At 37.0% G+C, this 22,437-nt stretch overlaps 3 protein-coding genes across 3 annotated transcripts; 2 read left to right on the top strand and 1 right to left on the bottom strand.

Moving 5' to 3' along the window:
- The first annotated feature begins 134 nt into the window (after nt 1-134).
- Nucleotides 135-13,395, top strand: LOC110370719 (protein expanded). The gene is made up of 4 exons (XM_021326628.3): nt 135-557; nt 7,575-7,826; nt 8,211-8,290; nt 8,384-13,395. Exons 2-4 carry the CDS (start codon nt 7,604-7,606, stop codon nt 11,897-11,899), a joined length of 3,819 nt encoding a protein of 1,272 aa, XP_021182303.3. The 5' UTR covers nt 135-557; nt 7,575-7,603; the 3' UTR covers nt 11,900-13,395.
- LOC110370721 (amino acid transporter heavy chain SLC3A1) lies at nt 13,274-16,459 on the bottom strand. The gene is made up of 3 exons (XM_021326630.3): nt 16,003-16,459; nt 15,596-15,735; nt 13,274-15,404 (listed from the first exon to the last, which is right to left on the bottom strand). Exons 1-3 carry the CDS (start codon nt 16,214-16,216, stop codon nt 13,908-13,910), a joined length of 1,851 nt encoding a protein of 616 aa, XP_021182305.3. The 5' UTR covers nt 16,217-16,459; the 3' UTR covers nt 13,274-13,907.
- Nucleotides 16,460-16,558: 99 nt separating this feature from the next.
- Nucleotides 16,559-21,959, top strand: LOC110370720 (carnitine O-palmitoyltransferase 2, mitochondrial). Its single transcript, XM_021326629.3, has 8 exons — nt 16,559-17,340; nt 17,612-17,790; nt 18,045-18,315; nt 18,594-18,784; nt 18,987-19,156; nt 19,427-19,540; nt 20,186-20,487; nt 20,901-21,959. The coding sequence occupies exons 1-8, from the start codon at nt 16,736-16,738 to the stop codon at nt 21,025-21,027; spliced, it is 1,959 nt and encodes a 652-aa protein (XP_021182304.3). The 5' UTR covers nt 16,559-16,735; the 3' UTR covers nt 21,028-21,959.
- Nucleotides 21,960-22,437: the final 478 nt, after the last annotated feature.

Below are 22,437 nucleotides of genomic sequence, written 5' to 3'. Positions count from 1 at the left end.
TAACGACTTGAAACTAAAATATGAAATAAATAACACCTATATATCGCAGTATAAGGCTCTTCGTAGCCCTAGTTGTCGAATTAACTGTAAGCTAAACAAAAGATTAAGAGATGCTCATAGGCAGGTCGCCGGGGCCGCGGCCTCAAAGTGTTTGGAAATTCTATTTATTTTAATGGGCAGAGGTTGACCGCGCGCATTCCGTCCACACGGTGACGCCGCCGAGTCGCGTTGCACACCGTACCCACACGGAGGCTCCAGCCTACCGCGGGCCTCGGCCGGTACCCGCGCGCCACTATCTTGCCGCATTCCACCGATCCGAAGTCGCGGCGCGCCCCGCGCGTGCCTTCGCCTGTGCCTTCGCCGCCGACCCACGCGCCCGCTTTGCTTCACTCAGTCGTACTAGCGCGCCCATGGACTTTGTGCGCCTCGACGTCAGCCGTCACGCCATTCAGCTCGCAACATCGCGCAACTTATAGTGAAGTGAAGTGCCAATGGATGCGGTTTACCTAGGATTATAGTGTCTTTACATGCAGCTGCATTGGATTTGTCTATTCATGGTGAGTGAGGTGGACCCAGACGGCGCCACGGACAGCCTCTGTGGATGCGCGCGCTTTCACGATGCGGCCACTTTCATTTCATACGCATAGCTCGAATTCCGCGCGCCCGCGCCGACCGCACCGCGGCCGCTGACCCTGCGCTCGCGCGCCCTTCCTCGACACCACCACCGCAGCAATACCAGCCAAGCTCAATGCTGCAAATGGTCAATGTAGACTGATAACCATTCGACACCTAGCTATAATTATATTGTCCCTATCATTGAACACATACCTACAACAAGTCAACAACCGAGGAGGCAGGAAGTTGGCTAATGACTTTACTATTTTATGTTTTCAACATTTTAGTTTCATGCTTGTTTTTTATTGCTACAGACAACCTAGTGACTATAATTTTAATCTTTATACCTAACTGGATATCAATGCTGCTCACGTAACCCGAATACACATTTCGACATAAGTGTTTTGTTTTATACCTACTTAAAACTTTGCAATCACTCATAGTTACAAATGTAAATAGAATTGGTGTTGTAATAAACTAAAATAATTCTGATAAATTACCTTTAACCGAAATGAATTTTAGTCACACAAGTCATTCCAAGTAGATATTTAGCAAAACTATTAAAATATGCAATAAGCAAGTGCCTAAATGAACCACTACTTTTAAAACTCGTCCGGATCCGAAAAACAAACGGGATTGGTTAAGCTAACACGTCACGATCTACTTATAAACAAACATCCTGCCTGATTCATAGTAAGGATCAATTTTAAATATTTTTCTCATGACGTTACCTACTGTTTTAGTATGCGGAATTACCGTTATCAGGAAAGTCAAGTTCAACAATTAATTTACGTGTACGTAGGAAAAGATCACCAAGGAAAGATTACAATTTGATTTGTTACATAACATTAGATATCCGAAATGGTCTTAAATGCTAACTGCGGGAAAAAAATAAAACCTAAGCATAGTTATGACGTGTTAGATAGATGCTGACATCGCACGATCAAGTGGACTATTGATCGAAAGCGGTAAATAAAAACAAAAGCACGTGGTTCATACAATTACATTCAAAAGTTAATACTATTCGACACTATTCTAAGATTTCTGAACGTTTTAACGTTGTGGAAGTAACGAAAGAGGGAAATACCTACCTACATATGTGCAACATATTCCTAATAGCGAACAGTCCTATCAGGGCCCCGATTCTCCTAAGTTAATAATGTCAAAATCGAATAGAAATCGAATCGCAATATGATCGTAATAGCAGTTTTAACCATTTCGGGCATTCTGCTACTAATAAAAGACCAATCGTATTCGATTGACATTTGATTGGTGTGCGATTGGTCTGCTATTTTGATGATTTTGGTCTATACGGTAGTTTGCTGTACAAGCATTTTGCAATCGTAAATCATTTGCTAGACAAAATGATTCATTATTGAATGACAGAAAAGGATAAAAACGTTTATTTCAAAGAAAAAATAGCGGAATGCCACATACGCTTCAATCGTAATCGAGTCGGGATTGGATCTCAGTCGAATCGAGTCGAACGTCAATCGAATGGCGCTTAAGTAAAATTAGGAGAATCGGGCCCCAGGTAGCAATAAGTCCATGAGCAGTTCTTATTTCTTGATTCAGGTTGAATAGGAGCACATTGCCCAAAAAGGGATTAGAACCCAGAACCCAATTAAAGCTAATTAAGAACTAGGATTGAATTAAATCAAATGTCAAAAAAATATTTTCTGAACTATTAACAGGGCCTTGCGCAATAACAATGAAGGTCCATTACGTTTTGATATATTTTGAATGATAAATGTGCATAACTGTAATACTTAGTGGTCTAACTCATCACTACAGTGATTGATAAACTTGATGATTCATTAACTGGCAATAAACGACACACCGCGACCGCATTCCTTTGATAGCACAGCGAGTAGGTAAATAAAAGTAAATTTAACCAATGACAAAGCGTACTTAAAATTTTATGGCTTGTTTTGTCGGCTCTAGAACACCTGAAAACATTCTTTGGGTTTCCTATACCTACATGAGTTTTTACAAATTACGTTTTACCAGTGGTTGTTTATTGGACGGTAATTAGAGCTTTTCAATGGATCTGACACACAAGTTCAAGAGAAATGAAAATGAGACAACTTTTCACAGACTGTCACTCTTTCAGTACGGTATTTTGTCTTGACAAGTTGGTACATACCTACTTTTATCACATTTCTGCCCAAGTTAAAAGCCACAATTAATCTTTAATCGCTTTCTTGGCCTATGTACCTTCTTATTGTAGTTGGAACATATTGATAGTAATATTGAAGGCGAATGTTTTCCGGTAACTCTGTAAAGACAATTCGATAAGCTTTATTTTTAAACACAATCCATTGTATTAATTTGTTTGTATATGCAGATATGGTTGCACTGTGCACTTACCTGCATGACTTATTTAATACTTCTCAATACTAGGCGTTTAATTAATCTCTACATTACTACTTACCTGCATATGTACCTACCTACGCATGGAATCGTGACCCAGATTTCTTAGCATCAGCACTAAATTGGGAATCTAACACCATATCGGTTTCTCTATTATTTTCGTTTGGAATTTTGCGTTACCAGCCCGGGGCCCGATTCTCCTAATTTTACTTAAGCGTCATACGATTCACGTTCGACTCGATTCGACTGAGATCCAATCCCGACTCGATTACGATTGAAGCGTATGCGGCATTCCGCTATTTTTTCTTTGAAATAAACGTTTTTATCCTTTTCTGTCATTCAATAATGAATCATTTTGTCTGCAAATGATTTACGATTGCAAAATGATTGTACAGCAAACTACCGTATGGACCAAAATCACCAAAATAGCAGACCAATCGCACACCAATCAAATGTCAATCGAATACGATTGGTCTTTTATTGGTAGCAGAACGCCCGATATGGTTAAAACTGCTATTGCGATCATATTGCGATTCGATTTCTATTCGATTTTGACATTATTAACTTAGGAGAATCGGGCCCCCGGTTTCTCGTTGTGGTTAACAAACATACATAGGTCATTATGGCATGCTGTAGTAAGTATTCTTATATCCTTAAGTATATAAATAACAGAAATAAATTCATCTTACAAATAATATAAACCTTGTATAAGGATAAGGTACATTCAAGGATTGAAATATTCTCTTTACTATACGTTACCTTGTTTCTAAATTTTACATGAATCATCATAACGACCTGTGGTTATTTAATGAATAAAACTATATGTGGTATTAGTCCAACATTCTAATCGTAAAATTTTGAGATCAATTAAAAATAAATTAAAATGTTTTAGATAATTAAACACGTATTAAGCAATAAATATAATAAATAGGTACCTACTTTCCCAAGTAAAAATATTCATAAGTATCTATGAGGAAGGTCTATGATTTTGCACCTTAAGTACGGCTTACAGTTTAATTTAAAAGGGGAACAAATGGTTCGGCTAAAGATCTCCGATCTTCCGCATACCGCCTTAGCAACAAACACAGCACCGAAATGCTCCAACCCCGACTCTATTCGCAATCGTCGGATGTAATCATTTAAGCCGCCAAGCCAATCAAACTACGGATGTGCCCATTGAATCGTAAACTTTAATAGGTACGTCAATTCTCGGTGGTGTTAAATGTGCTTAAAGTAAAACGTGCTTGCACACCTAGTGGTAAGCCAAACTGGCCATTGGTTGTCGCCTCTTTAGACTGAATTTGAATACGCTAAAAATATAATACTAAGTTTGATATCAACTCTTAGGTTCAAGGACATCTATATATTCAGCTTCAAGCCCAACAATGTCTCTGTTCTCCCAATATACAAAACTAGCTTCCATCAGGGCAGCTTCACCCGCTTCCTGTGGAAAGAAATACGCGCATCCATCCAGATGAAAAGTAACCTAACTAGGTATAGCCTTCCTTAATCAAAGGTCTGTCTTCTAACACTAAAATAATAAGATATCCCAAACTGCGCTCAGCAACACGCATGCCAAACGCTGTGAGTATAGACAAATCCCCCTAGTTGGAGGAGGCCTATGTCCAGCAATGAACGTTTTAAGGCTGTGACGACGACGTCAGAAAATATTTTTGAAATCGGTACAGTAGACAGTTCCACGAGATAAGCTCGTTCGAACTAGCACATGTTCTCTGGATTTTGGGAGAGTAGGTAGGTAAAGTCTTACTAGTCATGCTTTTTAGGAATATTTGGGACAAGCATTGTAGTTACAACATGATTCATAACGCCTGTAATATCTAAAGATTCCTGTTTCACGATAAATATAGCGATCTCGTAACACGATATCTAAGGTTTTACTAACTGTTGTTTCATTATTATAATGTTGCTAGGCTTAATGGGTTTCTTGCTTAGATACAGTAGCAGCACAAGTAGGGATCTGTTCAGATACATTAAACTGCGCAGATTCTACACGTCTTCCCAAAAATCGTTCGCTGTTCGACTTTTGATTAAGGCAAGCTTTGCTCTACTAGACATTCTACGCAATTAACGAAATGAGCCATAGATACGTGATAGGAGAACTAAGACCCAATAGAATATAGTGCGTACCGAGGCACCTAGAGGAATCGTTATGAAATTCATCCATCCAAATGATCCCAACAAGGTAGTTTAGTTTAACATCGATCGGCCAATTCATGCGGCTGACACGGAATTCCAAGCCCTTAAGTGCTAACTCGGGAACATTTGATGTCAAAGTTTTGTTACCAATTTACGAAGTCTTTAGATAAGCATATAAAATTAAGAGGTTAGGAAATTAGATCAACTAACTAAACGAATTGTTTAAGCAATTTGTGCGAGTCTAACCTGCCTGTGCAGGTGCAACCCTAGGAATAGATAATTTTATTTAACTGCTTTCTCTTACATTCCTGAGAAGACAAAATTAATCAGCAGTATTTTTATAAATACACATATCTGCCTACATATAGTCTGCATTATCCTCAAGGTGAATCAATTAATTACTTAATTAGCATATAAATTGAATAAAGAGAACAGCCGGTGGTATTCTAAACTAGACACTTCTTGGATTTGTACCGCAGCGGCGGCAGTCGGAACTAGCTGCCGAGCGATGATAGATGACCCTGTTAGAGTCCGACCATTATCGTCCTTACAAATTTTTGAGTGTCAAAATTGGTGGCGAGATGTCGAAAAGTGGAGGCAACGACGGCTTTAGGTATGCGAGGACGCAAGATGCGGCTGGCGTAGGGGGAGGGGCGCTCGGCATCTGAAGGTCGTCCGCATTCCTCGCGTCGCCGTCCGCTGCTACCGCGCTTACGTAGCGCCCCCTCCCCCGCGCCCCGGCCGCCGCCCGCCGCCGCCTGCGCCGACCGGTCTGCCCCCGCCCCGCTGCGCCTGACCGCCATCACAAACTATCGCGCATTTACTAAAACAAAAAACATGTTCTTATGGCTATCAAGAGCTGAAGAGCCGCAGAGGTACCGGATGGGATGAAATTTATTCGCGTCTAGTTTTTTTACGTGATCTTGTGGTTCTACATTCCTATAAATGTTTTATAATATGTGCCTCTAGCTACCTCGACCTACGTAGGCAGGCGATCATAGTGAACATACCATTGACGTCGCGTGGATTTGGTTCGTTTATATTCGACGAGTGTATCTAGGTCTCACTAATCTAGCTAATCCTACTAAGCTGCTACAAGGTTTGCTACATAATGTAAGCAGTAAGCACCACTTTCAATCGCCTTGTACTGTGTAGCTTATTAGATTATAGTATTACTTACATAAATCTCCGCTCTTCGCTGATTATACAGATTTTTTTCTTCATGCCTGTTGCATTTCTACAAAATAACGTTTTAAGGCGGTTTTTTTTCTTCTAAAATATAAACTTAGCAAAATTAATTTCTTTATCTACTTAAGTTTAACTTTTTTTATATATTTCGGTGCACATAGTTTTGAACTCTATGGAAACTAGCCACCCTATTATCCTACCAATATAACAGGTTCAATAAAGCAAGTTCCCAAATTCATCTTCCTTTATATCATCAACAAATTATATACAAATGCCATGTTGCAGATTGTTGCTAATACCACAGCTAACATGTTTCTAACAAGAAAGTAGGAATGGACTTTATGACATTTGAATTGAAGCGTTGCTCAAAACCTTCTTATTACTTAATTCACCTATTCGTAATGCCATAAATCTATGCCATATAAAATCATCACACAAGTGAAAATACTAGAGTGAGACCTATGAATCTACATGCATCTATCTAAATGAACACGTGCGCATGCGTTCAATTTTTCAAAAATATAATTCACAAGTAAACGCAACAATGTGCGATACAAAAACAGCAGGTAGCAAAAAGGTGATCGTGTACGAAAAAAAAGTAATGGAATGCACTGCACAGCTGGCGCGGATCCGACATTCCTACCACGTTCAGGCTATGGTGAATAGGAAAGTATGCCGAAAAGGACTAGCGTAGGTAGACCAGAGTATCTGTACAAGCAAATCGTATAGAGATACGATACTTAGGTATTAAGTTTTAAAACAGCATTAACACATAAACGTACATCAATGAATGACATTGTAGGCACCTCTATTCCAGAATAACAAAACAAGCAACTAATTTACTCAAAAAATATTAACTTTATGATTTTACTTATGTTTACTTATTATCTTACGACGTCTATTTGTAGTTTTTGGTGAATGTTAAATCTACTATGACGCACAAAGAATTTGGAAGGATGTAAACACATTGGAATCCGGCCGCGTGGGGAGACAAGTTTAGGACAATTATGATTTAAACGGCTCACCATATTTTAACATATTCAAACAAGTATCCATTCTAATTATTTAGAACTGTTTTTATTTCTTTCAATAAATTAACCATAGCGCAAGGATTTCGTTATGATGCCGAATTCTCCTGAAGGACATCCAAATCGGACCAAACAGTACAAAAGTAGTTCACTAATCGGTCTAAATTATCCAAAAGTCTTAAGTAATACTGATGATAATATTGTTTGTTCCAGTGCGAGTAACAGTGGTCTCGAGATGCGACATGCGTGCTCTGTGTTCGGTTCGCGGGCCGTTGGGCGGCGACACGCGCGCTCTCGGCGCGGGCGCGCGCTTCCTATCCCTGCGCATGCCCGGCCAGCCCCAACCACTGCACTTCGTCGTCGAAGCCAAAGCAAGGGTCAAAGAACTCAAGTCTTTGGCCAGTGCTCACGCGCAACTACAAGGCATGACCGACACAGAACTCTTTGGATTAGCAATTCTGCAAAGTGAGTTCTGAAACGAATCATTACGAATCCTCCACATATCTACATAATCACTTAACACTCTGACTGCAGTTCTAAACGTTTGCGAGGTGATTTCACAAAACAATATTATTATGTATTCAAGGCGTCACACATTCCACCTCGTAAGCATTCTGTCTAACTATAGTTACAAACAAACGACGTTGGGTAATCAATGTTCTATATTGGTACAGGTATCACAATGAACATTACAGTAACAATGTTAGGTACGAACCTACGAAGGGTACCTACATAACATTGTTATATGTATACTGTAACGTTACAAACACTGAAAGGGTGTAAACCAATCGAAATGATATTAATTAGGTATTTAGAATAATTAACATAACAATGTTTCTATTTTTTCAGATGGAGAATACCTATTTGTTGACTTAGAAAGTAAACTATCTAAATATGCGCCAAAGAGTTGGAGATCATCTCACACCCATGTAAGTATTAATTTAGATATTTTTAGAAATAAAATTATCCTGTTTAATAAACCCTCCTTGACTTGTGGAACTAATTGAAATTATTTATTGCAGGGATTGGACGCTAATGGGAAGCCACTCCTTGAATTGCACTTAGTAGTGCAATTCCACGTGGAGAGCCCATTACTTCTCCACGATGAAATTGGCCGGCATCTTTACTTCCTACAACTGCGACAAAATGTGCGCTCGCGAGACGCTTTGCCCGCTGAAGTTGTTCTACTACTCACCGGATTAGCATTGCAGGCTGAGTATGGTGATGCAGACTCATACGAGGATAGGGACTACTTCAGAGTTGATGATTATGCACCGTCATCTCTCACTGGCGACTGGGTGGCGGCGGCTATGCGCGCTTGTCATCGAGAACACCGTGGTCTTACAAAACCTGACGCAGAATGCAGATTTATTAGAGAAGTTTGTCTCTTACCTGATACTATAAACTCACATAGATACCGCCTAAAACAATCTAAATCAGAACCTGAACCTGGAACGGTTTGGCTCCTGGTCACAGCTAAGGGTATAAAAATTCTGCCTGATAATGGATCACTCTCAAACTTTATTTGGAGTGCTATTGGAAAACTTAGCTTTGATAGAAAGAAATTCGAGATTAGAACCGAGGAGGGTAAGATGACGCTGTTTTCATCAAGTGAAGAAAAATGTAAATATCTTTTCGCTCTTTGTAGAGAGACACACCAATTCTCAATGAAAATAGCATCTAAGTTCAATGAAATTCTGAGAAAGGAAGAAGAAGAGCGAAAAACTTGTTTTGGTTACTCGAAATCTTTAAACGTACAATACAATCAGAATAAGAGTGAACAAAGAATATCTGTGATTTCTTCAACAAGTTCCAACACTACGTCAGGCATTGTAAGTGACAGAGTTCAATCGGAAGATGAATTAGAAATTATGATAGATTCACCTCCTGCACCATCAACAGAAAGTTTGGCATTCGCTCATTTACTAGACAGCACAAATTCTTACTTTATACGGCACATGGCGCAAAATAATGAGCCACTAACGAAAACCTCATCTTTACAAATGCAAAAAACAAAATTGAGAGTCAAAAAGACGAAGGAAAATTGTGAAACTGTCAACAGGAGCGAAATTCCTCCTCCAGATCAGCACTCAATTAATCAATTAGAAGAAACAACTTCTTTACCTGATCAAAGCGTTAGTGAAGCATTGACTGACAGTCCGAGATCTAATAAGTTAAAATGCACTGGATCACAATGTTCCTCATCATGCAGCACGGTGATAATGGCGAGAGCAGGCCTCAGTACTCTTAGCAGAGCATCTAACGCAAGCAGTTTAGAATTGGGATACAGTCATACTGCTCAGAATTCAATGCTAAGTGACAACAGCATAGCTGGCATAGATGTGGAATATTCACAAGACGCAGCTTCCGCGTTGTATGACGGCTTAGGTCAACCAGTCACTGTAGCAGCCTCAAGTGAAACTAGCGGAGTCTACACCATGAGTAGTTCTGAACTGACGGCACGATCAAAGATGGACACGTTATCCGAAGCCAGTAGAACAGATTACGATGGCTCACACTATGACAGCTATAAACCAGCAAAAGAGAATGACCTTGCTGATTTTGATAGTGTTTCTTCAATATTAAAAAACAAGTCAGAGAGAACTAGTCTAGCAACGGGTACATTAAGATTACAGTCTTCTCAACCTAGTTCTGATTGTGTCGATGGAGCCACAAAGTTTCAAAATCAAGAACAACATAATAAAGAAAACTTATTTAGGGAAAGAACAAATTCCAATGTAAGTACAATCTCTTTTCATGGTGATGGGAGCGACCCAACAGACAAGAAGCACAATCTACTTACGGCGAGTGAATTAAGCGACCTAATTGTAGGAAGAGGCGTGTATCCCAAAAGCCAATCAGTAAGTGACACGTTAGACTCCGTGTCGGACTACGTGAGGTTGCCAATTCCATTTTCGGGTGACAGTTACCTGCAAGGCCATGAAGATACAGCTCCATCAGATGATCATTATCCGAATAACTCCTTCTTTGATCGGCCGCCAACACCACCGACTAGAATTGATAGCCGTAAACTGCTCAACTTGTCTCTACCAAACATATTTGACATAAACGGAGATACGCCCATCAGACCACCTTTTCCAGACAAGCCACCGCCTCCCTACGAATATAATCATCAGACCGTGTCGTCTTATGCTCCTCCACCACCAGCAAAGGCACCACCTGCATACCCTGGTCCAACAGCGACAGTGCGATCCTTGAAACAATTGAGTGACCACAAAGAAGAAGTCGCAGCCAGGGTGGTAACGTCAAAACCTATGATTACAATCTTGAAAGCAGAGGCGGGCGAAGTGAACACATCTAGTGAAAGAACATTCGCTAGTCCCATGGTGTTGGAGCACAAATTTCAAAAGTTTAAAAGGCAACAAGCATCAAGTCGCCGTGCGGAGAGGTCAAAGTTAGCTCAGGGCATAAGCAATAATCTATCACCTTCCAGAGACATGGGGCATAGTGTGGATTCAAATGTATTGGTGGCCATGATGAAGTTGGCACCAGGTCCGCCGCCTGCTCCACCAGCCCCGCGGCGCCCCCGCCAGCCACCACCGCCGCCTGTAGCGCGTCTGCCACCGCCACCGCCTCCACACAACCCCATGTTCCACCAGCAGTTGTACAGCGACGTCGATTATGTATACTACCCCCTTCAAGACCCTGCCGTGTCGCAACAAAATTATCTCGATCACAAATTAACGGATTCTCGAGTATCAAACATGCACAAAAATGGTCTGCAATACCGAAGTACTCCCTACCTATCAACTTCCATGTCTGCATCGTCCATGTATGGATCGATCCAAAATCTCTCGGATTCCTATGTTCAGTTACCTGGAACGCGGACGAGCTGGTACTCGTTAACGAGTAGGACGTCGCTCAGCAACCACTCCATAAATCTCGAGCGGCCTCCACTGGCTGCGCGAATATCTGACGTTCCGAATTTTATGCGAACGAAATCGGATGAAAATGTGTTGAATGCTAAAGATCCACCGCCAGTTAAAATGAGAAGAATGCCTCCGCCTCCACCACCGCCTTACGAATATAAAAAGAAACTTCTCAATTACTCGAGAGAAGTCAAAATTCCGCCGCCTTCAACAAATGTGAACAGTGAAACAAGTGCGAACAAAGTGAAAGACTCCAATTGTGATTTAGACATAAAAACTCTACGAGAGAAAAGTAAAAACCTTGATTTGCCACTTATCGCGGCGTTGTGTAATGATCGTTCGTTATTAAAACAAACTAAAGCTTTTGGTGCTCCAAAGTTAAATAAACCAACAGGTAGTGACTGTGAAAGTGAACGGAAGTGTGTGAAGTCTGTTGCAAACACCACCGATAACATAGATCTTAAGAATAAACAAGAATATAATGCTAAGAGGGTAATGACAGGGTCTCAAAAGAAAATATTAATACGAAACCCCACAGATAAACTTCCAGCATTGCCAGTTACTGAAAGTCATCCTAGGGCAATGTCCAATACATATGTCATGCATCCAACTGTAGCTAAAAGTAAAAAGTCTCAACCCAGCTCATGACATTATGATAAATGTTTACCTACTGCTTGTGAATCCTTCCAGTGCTATGATCCTTCAACCACCGATACAAAGACTGAGCTTAATGCCACCACAACTTAAGATAGGAATAATACAAATGTATCATTGAACTCTTGACTTTATGGCATGAAATAGGCATACAAATAAATTAAGATATTTTTATGTTACATATTCTGCTAATGATCAGATAATGTTATCAAATGATATTCAAAACCATTTACTGCAGCATTGTTGAAGTAATATACATAAATTTAAGTACTGTAATGTTTAATATTGTTCACGATCTGATTTTGTGATATCAAGTGTATGAGCTATGCTTTTCAAATACACCCTTTTACAATATTCTATCACAATAGTTAAGGGGTTAAATTGCTATTACATAAAATTATTAATATTTATTAATACCGTAATGTGGTATTGAGCCTGTATGTTTCCCTTCTGCTTTGAGGAGACCTAAATCCAGCAGTGGAAAATAAGAATAAGTCCAAAATTTTTGTAATTATCTGTATCTTAATAAATATAAAATACATGTTCTGTTTACCATTTCTTGCAAGACTAGTAGGTACCTAATTTATAATGTCAGGGTTAGAACATTTAAGTATGGCTGATAAACTATTTTTGTATAAGCATTGATTTTGATTATTCAGTTCTGTGTTGCTCAATATACTAATATATAGAAATTATTTCTTAAATATTTTTAGACACCACTATACCAAAGTAATTTGGCGTATAATATTAAGAAAATAACATCACTCACAACTTTGGTAACAATTCAAATTTATCCGCTAAGCTATGCTATTTTAGGCCCAGACTTACCAAAGCCCAGCGGACCACGGACCAATAGAATTTCGTTATTCGAAAATCAAGTATCCGCCCACTATGCAGATTCACTGAGCAGTGAAATTCTATTGGTAAAAAACTTTGCGCGTCGCTCCGCTTTGGTGGCGAAGTCTGGGCCTTACTGATTTTTTTTCTTTTTAATTGCATAAAAGTTTCCAGTACTTTAGTACTAAGAAATAAACATTCCAGTCTGTCTATGTTAGACATCAAAATATCGTTCTAATACGTATGGCGTTTCTAAACAAATAAGAATGTGATAAAAAATGTGCCTTTACCGTAATAAATACCTATTCCATTCAATAAAACTGAAGAATTCCAGAATAAGCTTTACCTACATACATACTAGAACGCAATAATCACTTAATTTTATACTTAACCCACAATTCAATTCGCTATGAAATAGTGAATTATAGTAATAGAACTTTGTAATGAAATACTCGCTGTTTGATATATTACCTGTTATAATTTAAGTGTATCAAAAATCATTGCTTGTAATCATAGTAAATGAAAGTGTAATAATTTCAACAACTATTTATTTACTTTAATATCATAATGTGTACATAATAATGCATATACTAAGTACATAATATTTGTTTTCAATATGTACAAATGTATATTAAATTTTTTGTAACTCTGAATTTGCTTTTTTACTTATTTTATAAGTATCTAAATCCTATTAGTTAAAAGTATTGATTACATCAGTTATTAAACACACAATATCTTTGGTAGCTAAGGAACAAAAAGTCAACATTTTATAAAATAAAAATCATGAAGTACTAAAAATACCAAGTTTCTATGCTCTATGTGAAAACCAATATCTATGTTGTTCAAATAAATTATCAATATAATACTGCTACTTTAGTGAGTAATGAGATTAATATTCAGATCATTCGGAAGCTCGAGATTCTGTTTCCATGAAGATTCATATTTATACAAAATTAATTCACTCTTAGATTATTGTTTTAAGTATATAATATTTTATTATTATTATTAGGAGAGTTAGGTTTATTAACCTAACTCTCCTAATAAATATAATTAATTTGAGAAGTACTTAGTATAATATGATTAAGTACCTACATAATACGTTTTGTTTTCGACATTTGATACAACCTACGGATATAATTCAAAAATTCATTAAGTAAGAGTTTGTTTACTTCTCTAACTTTAAAACAATGGCAGAATTTGGAGGGAACGTAATTTTATCGAAATATAACACTTGTCCGATTTGAGAGGTATTTGTTCCTGCAAGCACAGTACCGCCATAAAACATGGTAGACAAATCAGTTGTAATTGATTTACTTCCCAAATTCCCCACAAACACACAAGTGTTCCTTCGAGGATACCACCTCTCTATCACAACTAAATTCTCCTCAGTTTCACGTATTTCCATATTTTTTTGATTATTCCCTTCCTTGTAAATAGATCTTAAATATATCGTTGGCGATTCTAATCTCACTTTGGTAAACATTTTAATTACATCCAAGAAATAGTAGTTTGGTTTCCTATTAGATTGTGAATTCCATGGTAAAATTATAGGATCTGGTTTCTCATTTGAAAACGACATTGAAACAATATTACTCACATCTTTATGTTCGTGAAAATCACCTTCAACATCATCTAGACCAGCAAGTCCTATCTCATCTCCATAGAATATGCTAACAGTGCCAGGCAAAACTAATTCAAGAGCAGTCAACACCAAAGTGTTGTTCACATGTTTTGTTGATATTCTTTCACTGTGGATGCTCCCAATATTCCAATGTACCCATGGATAATGAGGCTTACCCCACAATGGGCCTTTTATAACATTATCAATCCTAGTTTTTAAACCACTAATGCCTTTGTTTAAGTCTAAGTGGATATCAATAAGATCAATTCTAGACAACAATACATTTAAAGCATCACCCTTAGCTTTCTCATAAGCAGCTTCACTGGTTATAAATATTTTATTGCTGCCTATCATTTGTTTCCATATTTGCAAAGTTCTACCAAAACTAACATCATCTACAAAGTTTTCTAAATCTTTCAAATAGAAACCATCAACCTTCTCACTAGCCCAAAATTTTAGAGCTGCATATGTAGGATCAACAACATTTGTGACAGTTTCATTTGAAATTAAAACAGCTTGAGTATAATTTCCCATTGCATCAGAATTTATCATAGAAACTACTGGCAGGTCTAAAACCAGAGACATATTCCTATTGTGTACTTCATTAATCAGATCTCTAAAATCTTTGATAACACCAAGACTTCTGTCTATTTCAACAGTAGAAGTGATATTAAAGTATTGGTCAGGATACTTTTGTGCCTGATATATGTAATTAAGTCTTATTGCTGATGCTCCTAGTTCCTGAATATAATCTAATTTTTTTATGAGACCTTTTAAGTCACCTGTGCCATCATGATTGGAGTCTTTAAAACTGGCTGGAAATACTTCATAGAATACCTTTCCTTGATACCATGGTAAATCTGGATTACATTCTTTAGGGATAGTGACTACCATACCTATGATAGCTCCCAGACAAGCAATGAGACCAGAGAGGACAATCCAAAGAAGTACTTTCCTGATGACACTCCAGTTCCAATTGACAAAGTTTGGTAGTTTTCTGCCGCTGACATTGTGATTCCCATTCAGCTTGCAGTCTTCGGTCTGAAATTATATGATTAAAACTATATTTAAGGTATGTACATTTTTACTTAACATAAATAATACATATGCATAAAAAGTATTGGTTGAAAAATGTCTAGCCATTGCATATTTTTTTTATAATTTAAATATTTTATTGCAATTTCTTGCTGAAATATTTTTTCGTTAATAAAGTTATCTTAAAATATATCTACCTGTCCCATAATGAGGTCACCATTCTTGCTAAGGGTCTGGTAATCTAGCATGCTGATGTTGTTGATGAGCTGAGCGCTGACCGGATCTTGAACAACTGAGCTAGAATCTCCCGAAGAACTGGAATCTCCTGCTGAGGCATCTGAAATTATTTTAAGAAATAATATTTATATTGTGTTTACAGTCAAGTGCAGCAAGTAGGAATTATTAAAAATATTTTTGCAAAGCTTTAAAGCAATGTAGGCAGGCAAACACATAATGACATACAAAAATGATGCAACTGAGGCACTTATTTGCAATTATATGCTAATTCAGCAAAAATGCGTATTAATATTTGAGGAAAAAATTATAGATTTCTAAAAGCAAGTGAATATCACACAAACATAAAATGGGATCTGAATATTCTCACCTGTTTGTAAATTAACCATGTTTGGATCATCATTTAAAGTCAAAAACGGACGGTCGCTCATTTCTTCAGATAGAGGATGTTTAAAATCGAGCGGCGTAGGACTAGGTGTCGTCGGTAGCAACAGGCACGTTGACGACTTGACACCGCGCAAGTAATCCAAGGTTTCCAAATCATTGCCGCCAGAAACGTTACTGATCTCCGGCGATTCATTCATTTTGGTGGGTTTAATTGAATGGAATTTATTAGCACAATTGATACTTATGTACTCGCATTGATTGATAGTTGAATTGATAAATGTTTAAAGATGAGTGGACTTACTGCATGTTGTACTATCCAATAAATTCTCAATCACACGCAAAAATCTATTTCAGGATCACATTGAATGCAGTGATCTTTTCAGCACACTTTTCAGTTTTCATCAGTTTTCAGTTTTGTTGACACTTGTCATTCCAGTTTTGAACATTATCTTTTGACAGTCTCAAATCGAAATCGACTAAAATGTCAAATAGTAAACACGTAAGTACAACACTATAAAAATGGACTTTGACATTTGAAGTTCATTGACACTATGACAACGAATAATTTTCTGTTTTAATTTGTGTTTTCTACACACATTTTTCTTCCAAACTTTTATTTTTGTGATTTATTTTTATTAAACCCTAGTCCTAAGTAGGTTTTAAACAAAAGTCTAAGTATAATAAGTAAAGGTGTTTATTTACAAACTTAATTTAAAATGATAAGAGCTAACACTATTATTTTCAAAAATAATTCTGTGTGTCCAAAGTTTAACCAGCAAAGAAACTTTAATAAAAATGTTAAAGATGTTGAGTATCAATATTTACAAAGAAGCAAGTTGCCGACAATGCATTTCCAGAAATCACTGCCGCGGTTGCCAATACCAGATCTTTCCAAGACAGGCGAGAGATATTTGAAAGCGTTAAGACCTTTACTGAATGATAACCAGTATGAGGAAGCTCAGCAGCGCACTGGCAATTTCATAGCCAAGGAAGGAAAAATTCTTCAAGAGAAACTTATAGCAAAAGATAAAAGAAACAAGCATACCAGCTACATTTCGGAATATTGGTTTGATCTTTATTTACGCGACAGAGTACCACTTCCTATAAATTATAACCCAATGATAGTGTTCCAAAATGATGTCAGACCAGAGTATAATGATCAGCTCATCAGGTCTGCAAACATTCTGATAAGTTCTGTAAGGTTCATGTTGTCACTGAGAGAACAGATTCTGGAACCAGAGGTGTACCATATGAATCCTAAAAAAAGTGACACACCATTGTTCAGGAATTTCACAAGGATGCTGCCTGAAGCTATTTCATGGTATGTTTTGTACATTTGTTCTATGCAATAAAAATCTATCTTCTATATAAATAAAAATGAATTGTTGTTTGTTAGTCTGATTAAAACTCAAGAATGGTTGGGCCGATTGAGCTGATTTTGGTTTAAAAATGTTTGTAGAGGTCCAGAGAAGGTTTGAACGATACGAAGTTCGGATCAGCTAGTAAATAATAAAAATAAAAGGCTTATATGTTATGAATACTTTTGTGCTAACTTTATTTTTTAGTAACTGTATTATGTTAACTATTGACAGGTATGGTGCCTACTTAATGAAAGTATTTCCTCTAGACATGAGCCAGTTTGTGGGTTTATTTGGTGCCACTCGCTTGCCCAGACAGACTAAAGATGAGATCTTCAGGGATCCTAAAAGCAAACATGTAGTTGTTCAAAAACAGGGAAACTTTTATGTATTTGATGTTTTAGATGCAAATGGTAATTTAATTTTAAGAATATAGTAGATATAAACTTATTTATCAATAATTTATAGATTCAGTCTAGCCAAACACATATTATCTTTTGCCGGATATATTTTTTTTGCACTAAAGAGACTAAACTGTTATTCAATCAGTTCAATGTCCGTAACTAATCTTAATACAGCACTTTAATCACAAGATAACCTTATCAATTTAGTTCATGCAAGTTAATCAATTTTACATTGTTTACATACAGATTAAATTGGTTTTCAGGTAACCTCTTGTCACCTCAGGAAATACTGGGCAACTTGGCCCAAATCATGAATGACAATACTACAGCTGCTGAACATCCATTGGGAATTTTAACTACTCAAAACCGGGATGTATGGGCAAAACAAAGGACTCATTTAGAGTCAACTGGGAACAGTGAAGTCCTGAATAAGATAGACTCAGCAATATTCAATTTAATTTTAGATGATGATACTATTAATGATGATAAAAGAGTTCTCTTGAAGAAATACCTACATAGTGATGGGTTAAACAGGTAACTAAAGTGTGGTTTATCACATAGCTTAGTGAGTATTTTTAACACCCCATATAATATGGTACACAATTTAGAATTAAATACGATATGTAATAATTTACATAGTACATAATGCAGTACCTTAAATATATTACAAAGTAAAATTATGTGCCATGTTTTCTTCTTCATTATGTACTTTATTTAGGGTGAATAGCTTACAAGATTTGAGTGAATAACTCAGACTACAGATAAATATGTTGGCTAATTAATAATACATAATATACATAACTAATTTTCAGGTGGTTTGACAAGTCATTCAGCCTTATTGTAACTCGAGATGGGGTAGCCGGTGTGAACTTCGAACATTCCTGGGGAGATGGCGTGGCGGTACTCAGATTCTTCCAAGACATATACGCCGAAACTACGAAAAAACCTTTCATTCATCCAGATTCCAAGCCAGCAGATAGTAACATTAGTGTACAGAAATTAGGTGAGATATAAAATCCCATGTCTTCTTCACAGTAAAATTGCTTGAACAAGCATACTACAGGATGCACCAGTTCACTATAAAACAATTGCCTCCCATTAGTGAAATCGACGATTAGACAACTGAAAATGGTGAACCCAGTATCCACCATAAGAACTGGAAACTTATCAACAACTTAAAAAATTAAAACTTATTATGTTTTCAGAATTTAAATTGGATGACAAATCGAAGCAATTTATTGATAACGCCAAGAAAGAATACAAGGCGTGGTGCGACTCGCTCAGCATAGACTACATTTTGTATGAAGGTCTTAATAAAGCGGCTTGTAAGAAATTCAAAGTTAGCCCTGACTGCATTATGCAACTTTCATTCCAGGTAAACTAACTTATTTATACAATTTTATATTGCAGAACATTGCAACTTATTCTAGCCTTACTAAAGCACTTAAACCTGCCACATTACACAATAAGGCAACATTATTTAGCTTTTTCATTGTCTAATATATTTTTTTAATCCTGCCCTTACTATGGAAACACTGTATTTTTTTGTGACATTTAAATAACTCACTCTCCCTCTGTTCAATAACACTGTAACTCTTTTTTTATTAAGAAAATTAATTATACAACACCTTTTTTATTTTTTCAGGCAGCTCATCATTTATTAAAGGGTAACTTTGTGGGTACATACGAGTCTTGCAGCACTTCGGCCTTCAAACATGGAAGGACGGAAACCATGCGGCCTTGCACGGATAAAACTAAGGTATGAAACGTATCTTTTTAAAAAAGAATGAAAAAAATTAGGTAATTAAAGAAAAAGAACGGACATTTCTTTATTTGAAAATAAATATGTTCTATACAATAGACCGTTATCCCAAAAAATCGGTAAATACCTATTTTTATATGTTAACATAGTTCATAATTATGTTACTAAGTTTACCTCTCTCATTATAATCTAATTACCTTATCATAAATCCATTCAGTGGAATCAGTAACCACTTTATAATTGACCTACAAACTCAAGTTGATACATAGACATAATAACAACATTAACTGCCTCGGTTTACGAGTCTTGCAATGTACAATATCATGGGTCAAAGAGTGAAAATAAATTACCCTGACAATCATGATGCGATCAGTATGCGCTAGTCTGCAATGCAAATGTTTAAGGCAATGGGGTACTTGATAAACTAGGTACAGTCCTTGGATGCACTTGGTATGGAGTATGCTTCTTCTTTATTTTTGTATAACAATTAACTTAATTGAACAAATTGTCTTTTTGTGTCCATGGTTCCTCAAAATTTAATAGATGAAACAAACGGCGATAAATTGTGTTCGGAGACCCGACTGAAAACGCGGACAGGAGCTAACCATTCATGTCAGAGGATCATTTTTATTTTCATTCCAGGCATTTTGTGAAACCCTGCATTCGAATAACACTTCAATAGACGAACTTCGCGCTAAACTGACTGAATGCTCCAAACTTCACTTAGAACTGGTCAAAGACGCAGCTATGGGCCAAGGCTTCGACCGTCATATGTTTGCCTTAATGAAGATGGCCGAAGATAACAATGTGCCTAGGCCAGAGATATTTGACTCTTACGAGTATAAATTCTTGAATAAGTCCATTCTAAGCACAAGTACGCTGTCGTCACCTAGTGTCATGGCGGGAGGATTTGGACCTGTTGTCAAAGAAGGTTTTGGCATTGCGTAAGTGTAATTTTTTTTTTGTGAAATCACAGAAACTTATAAATATTTGATGAGCTGTCATTGAACATCCTTGGCAGTCGTTACGGGTAGTCAGAAACCAGTAAGTCTGACACCAGTCTAACCAAGGGGTATCGGGTTGCCCGGGTAACTGGGTTGAGGAGGTCAGATAGGCAGTCGCTTCTTGTAAAGCACTGGTACTCAACTGAATCCGGTTAGACTGGAAGCCGACCCCAACATGATTGGGAAAAGGCTCGGAGGATGATGCCTTCCGAAAAACGGAGCTCTAGATTTTTTTTATAATCACAAATACGTCGCCAAAACAGCGAGTTGCAAAAAAAACCCAGTCAGTTAGCTCAGTCGCCTGATTTCTCCATAAAACTTATAATTAATTTTTATGTTTTGAATTTTCTCAGATATTCCGCATTCCCTGACAAGTTGGGGGCAGCAGTGGCCAGTTATAAACCCCACAACGATAGCTCTCAGTACATCGAGGCTCTGCACAAATCGTTCTTAGACATTACCAAAATACTGTCAGGATAATCTATGTATATTTTATTTAACTTCATTTACATTTCTGTTGCATTTCTTGTTAAATTATTTTTAATTTTGTTATGTAAAACACCAGGATTTACACTGGGATCAATAAGAATAAGGAAAAGATTATTTTTATTTCAAACATTAACTTTGTATTCATATTGGTGCTTTTAATATTTTTTTACAGCTTTTTATTCCATATTTGCAAATAAGTGTAAGCGTAACCATTATTTATTTTCTTTAAATGCATTTTAAAAACCATAAAAAATATTTGCTAGGCTTATTGTTCATTATTTACGCTTTAATATAATAGTAAACTAAGCATACTAAGTAAATATGGAGAGTTGTTAATATTTTTATATAATGGTTTATTACTAATTAAGGAGGAATGTATAGTTTGGTGAGCACAACAATGCAGAAACGAGACTTGCAATCAATGATACGTATAAATCGTAAACGTCCTTATAAGTGCTTTATTGTGCAATGTATAACAGTGCCTTATATTATACCTAAATGAAATTACCTTAAGTAAAATTTAAAATTACTTATGTAAGAAAATATATTTTGTTATTTTATTCTAGCGTGGCACGTGGAGCAACTTTTTATAGCATACATTGGGATAAATACATAGACATACCTACGCCCACATCGTACTCGTGCAAACGAACCTTAAGTATTATGTATGTAGGTTAACCTTTGGTCTAAAAAACACGTGTCAACCTCACGGGCTTCGAACAAGGATTTTGCTCGTACAAATCATTGAATGATGCAATGCAACTTAGATATGCAATTTATGGCTTCTTATAATAATCTCATTACAATGCGCGAACTTGTTACGTTTTTGCATTTTTTATATTTGTATTCCGCACATGATGTGAGTGTTATAATGTATTTAATATGTGGTGAATATGAAATAAACAGGGATATTTTACTGCCAACAGTCGTTTGTTTATTTCTGTCTTATTTACTCTTGCTTTATAAATACGCATAGGTATTTACTGACCGAATCTCCTGATACTATTTTCTTGAAAGGAAGGGATTTCGCTTCTAGCACCCGAAAACGAGATAGGTACTGTAAAGGGCACATCTCAATTTCAGCAATCTGAATGTGCATGTGTAGGTATTTAAGAATAAACTAAACTGGGGTAGTTTGTACCTGCCTAGCTCAACGTTGGTAGGTAGGTACTTATTCTACCCAGGTCCAGGTAGGTACCTAATATTATGACCAGTGACTTATATTGCGTATGCTCATAACAATACAACATTATCGATCATTTATGACTAATGAATAGATACTAGACACTGTAAACGGCACCATAGCAACAGTGGCGGATTAACCGTATAGCAAGAGTAGAAATTGCTTTGGGCCCCGCGCCTCTTGGGGCCCAGCACCTACTTAGTTCTAAAGGGATTTAT

This window comes from Helicoverpa armigera, chromosome 13 (assembly GCF_030705265.1).
Source record: "Helicoverpa armigera isolate CAAS_96S chromosome 13, ASM3070526v1, whole genome shotgun sequence".
NCBI lineage: Eukaryota > Metazoa > Arthropoda > Insecta > Lepidoptera > Noctuidae > Helicoverpa > Helicoverpa armigera.
The sequence above is the reverse complement of the archived record's forward strand: the minus strand, read 5'-3'. Positions and strand labels throughout refer to the sequence as shown.

Excerpts from the sequence above, each read along its gene's own strand:
- LOC110370719 (XM_021326628.3), top strand. The coding sequence starts at position 7,604 with ATGCGTGCTCTGTGTTCGGTTCGCGGGCCGTTGGGCGGCGACACGCGC. Across the intron at positions 7,827-8,210 it reads TGGATTAGCAATTCTGCAAA|ATGGAGAATACCTATTTGTT; the intron begins GTGAGTTCTGAA and ends CTATTTTTTCAG. Across the intron at positions 8,291-8,383 it reads GGAGATCATCTCACACCCAT|GGATTGGACGCTAATGGGAA; the intron begins GTAAGTATTAAT and ends TATTTATTGCAG.
- LOC110370721 (XM_021326630.3), bottom strand. The coding sequence starts at position 16,216 with ATGAATGAATCGCCGGAGATCAGTAACGTTTCTGGCGGCAATGATTTG. Across the intron at positions 15,736-16,002 it reads CATGGTTAATTTACAAACAG|ATGCCTCAGCAGGAGATTCC; the intron begins GTGAGAATATTC and ends AAATAATTTCAG. Across the intron at positions 15,405-15,595 it reads GTGACCTCATTATGGGACAG|ACCGAAGACTGCAAGCTGAA; the intron begins GTAGATATATTT and ends ATATAATTTCAG.
- LOC110370720 (XM_021326629.3), top strand. The coding sequence starts at position 16,736 with ATGATAAGAGCTAACACTATTATTTTCAAAAATAATTCTGTGTGTCCA. Across the intron at positions 18,785-18,986 it reads CATTAGTGTACAGAAATTAG|AATTTAAATTGGATGACAAA; the intron begins GTGAGATATAAA and ends TTATGTTTTCAG. Across the intron at positions 19,157-19,426 it reads TTATGCAACTTTCATTCCAG|GCAGCTCATCATTTATTAAA; the intron begins GTAAACTAACTT and ends TTATTTTTTCAG.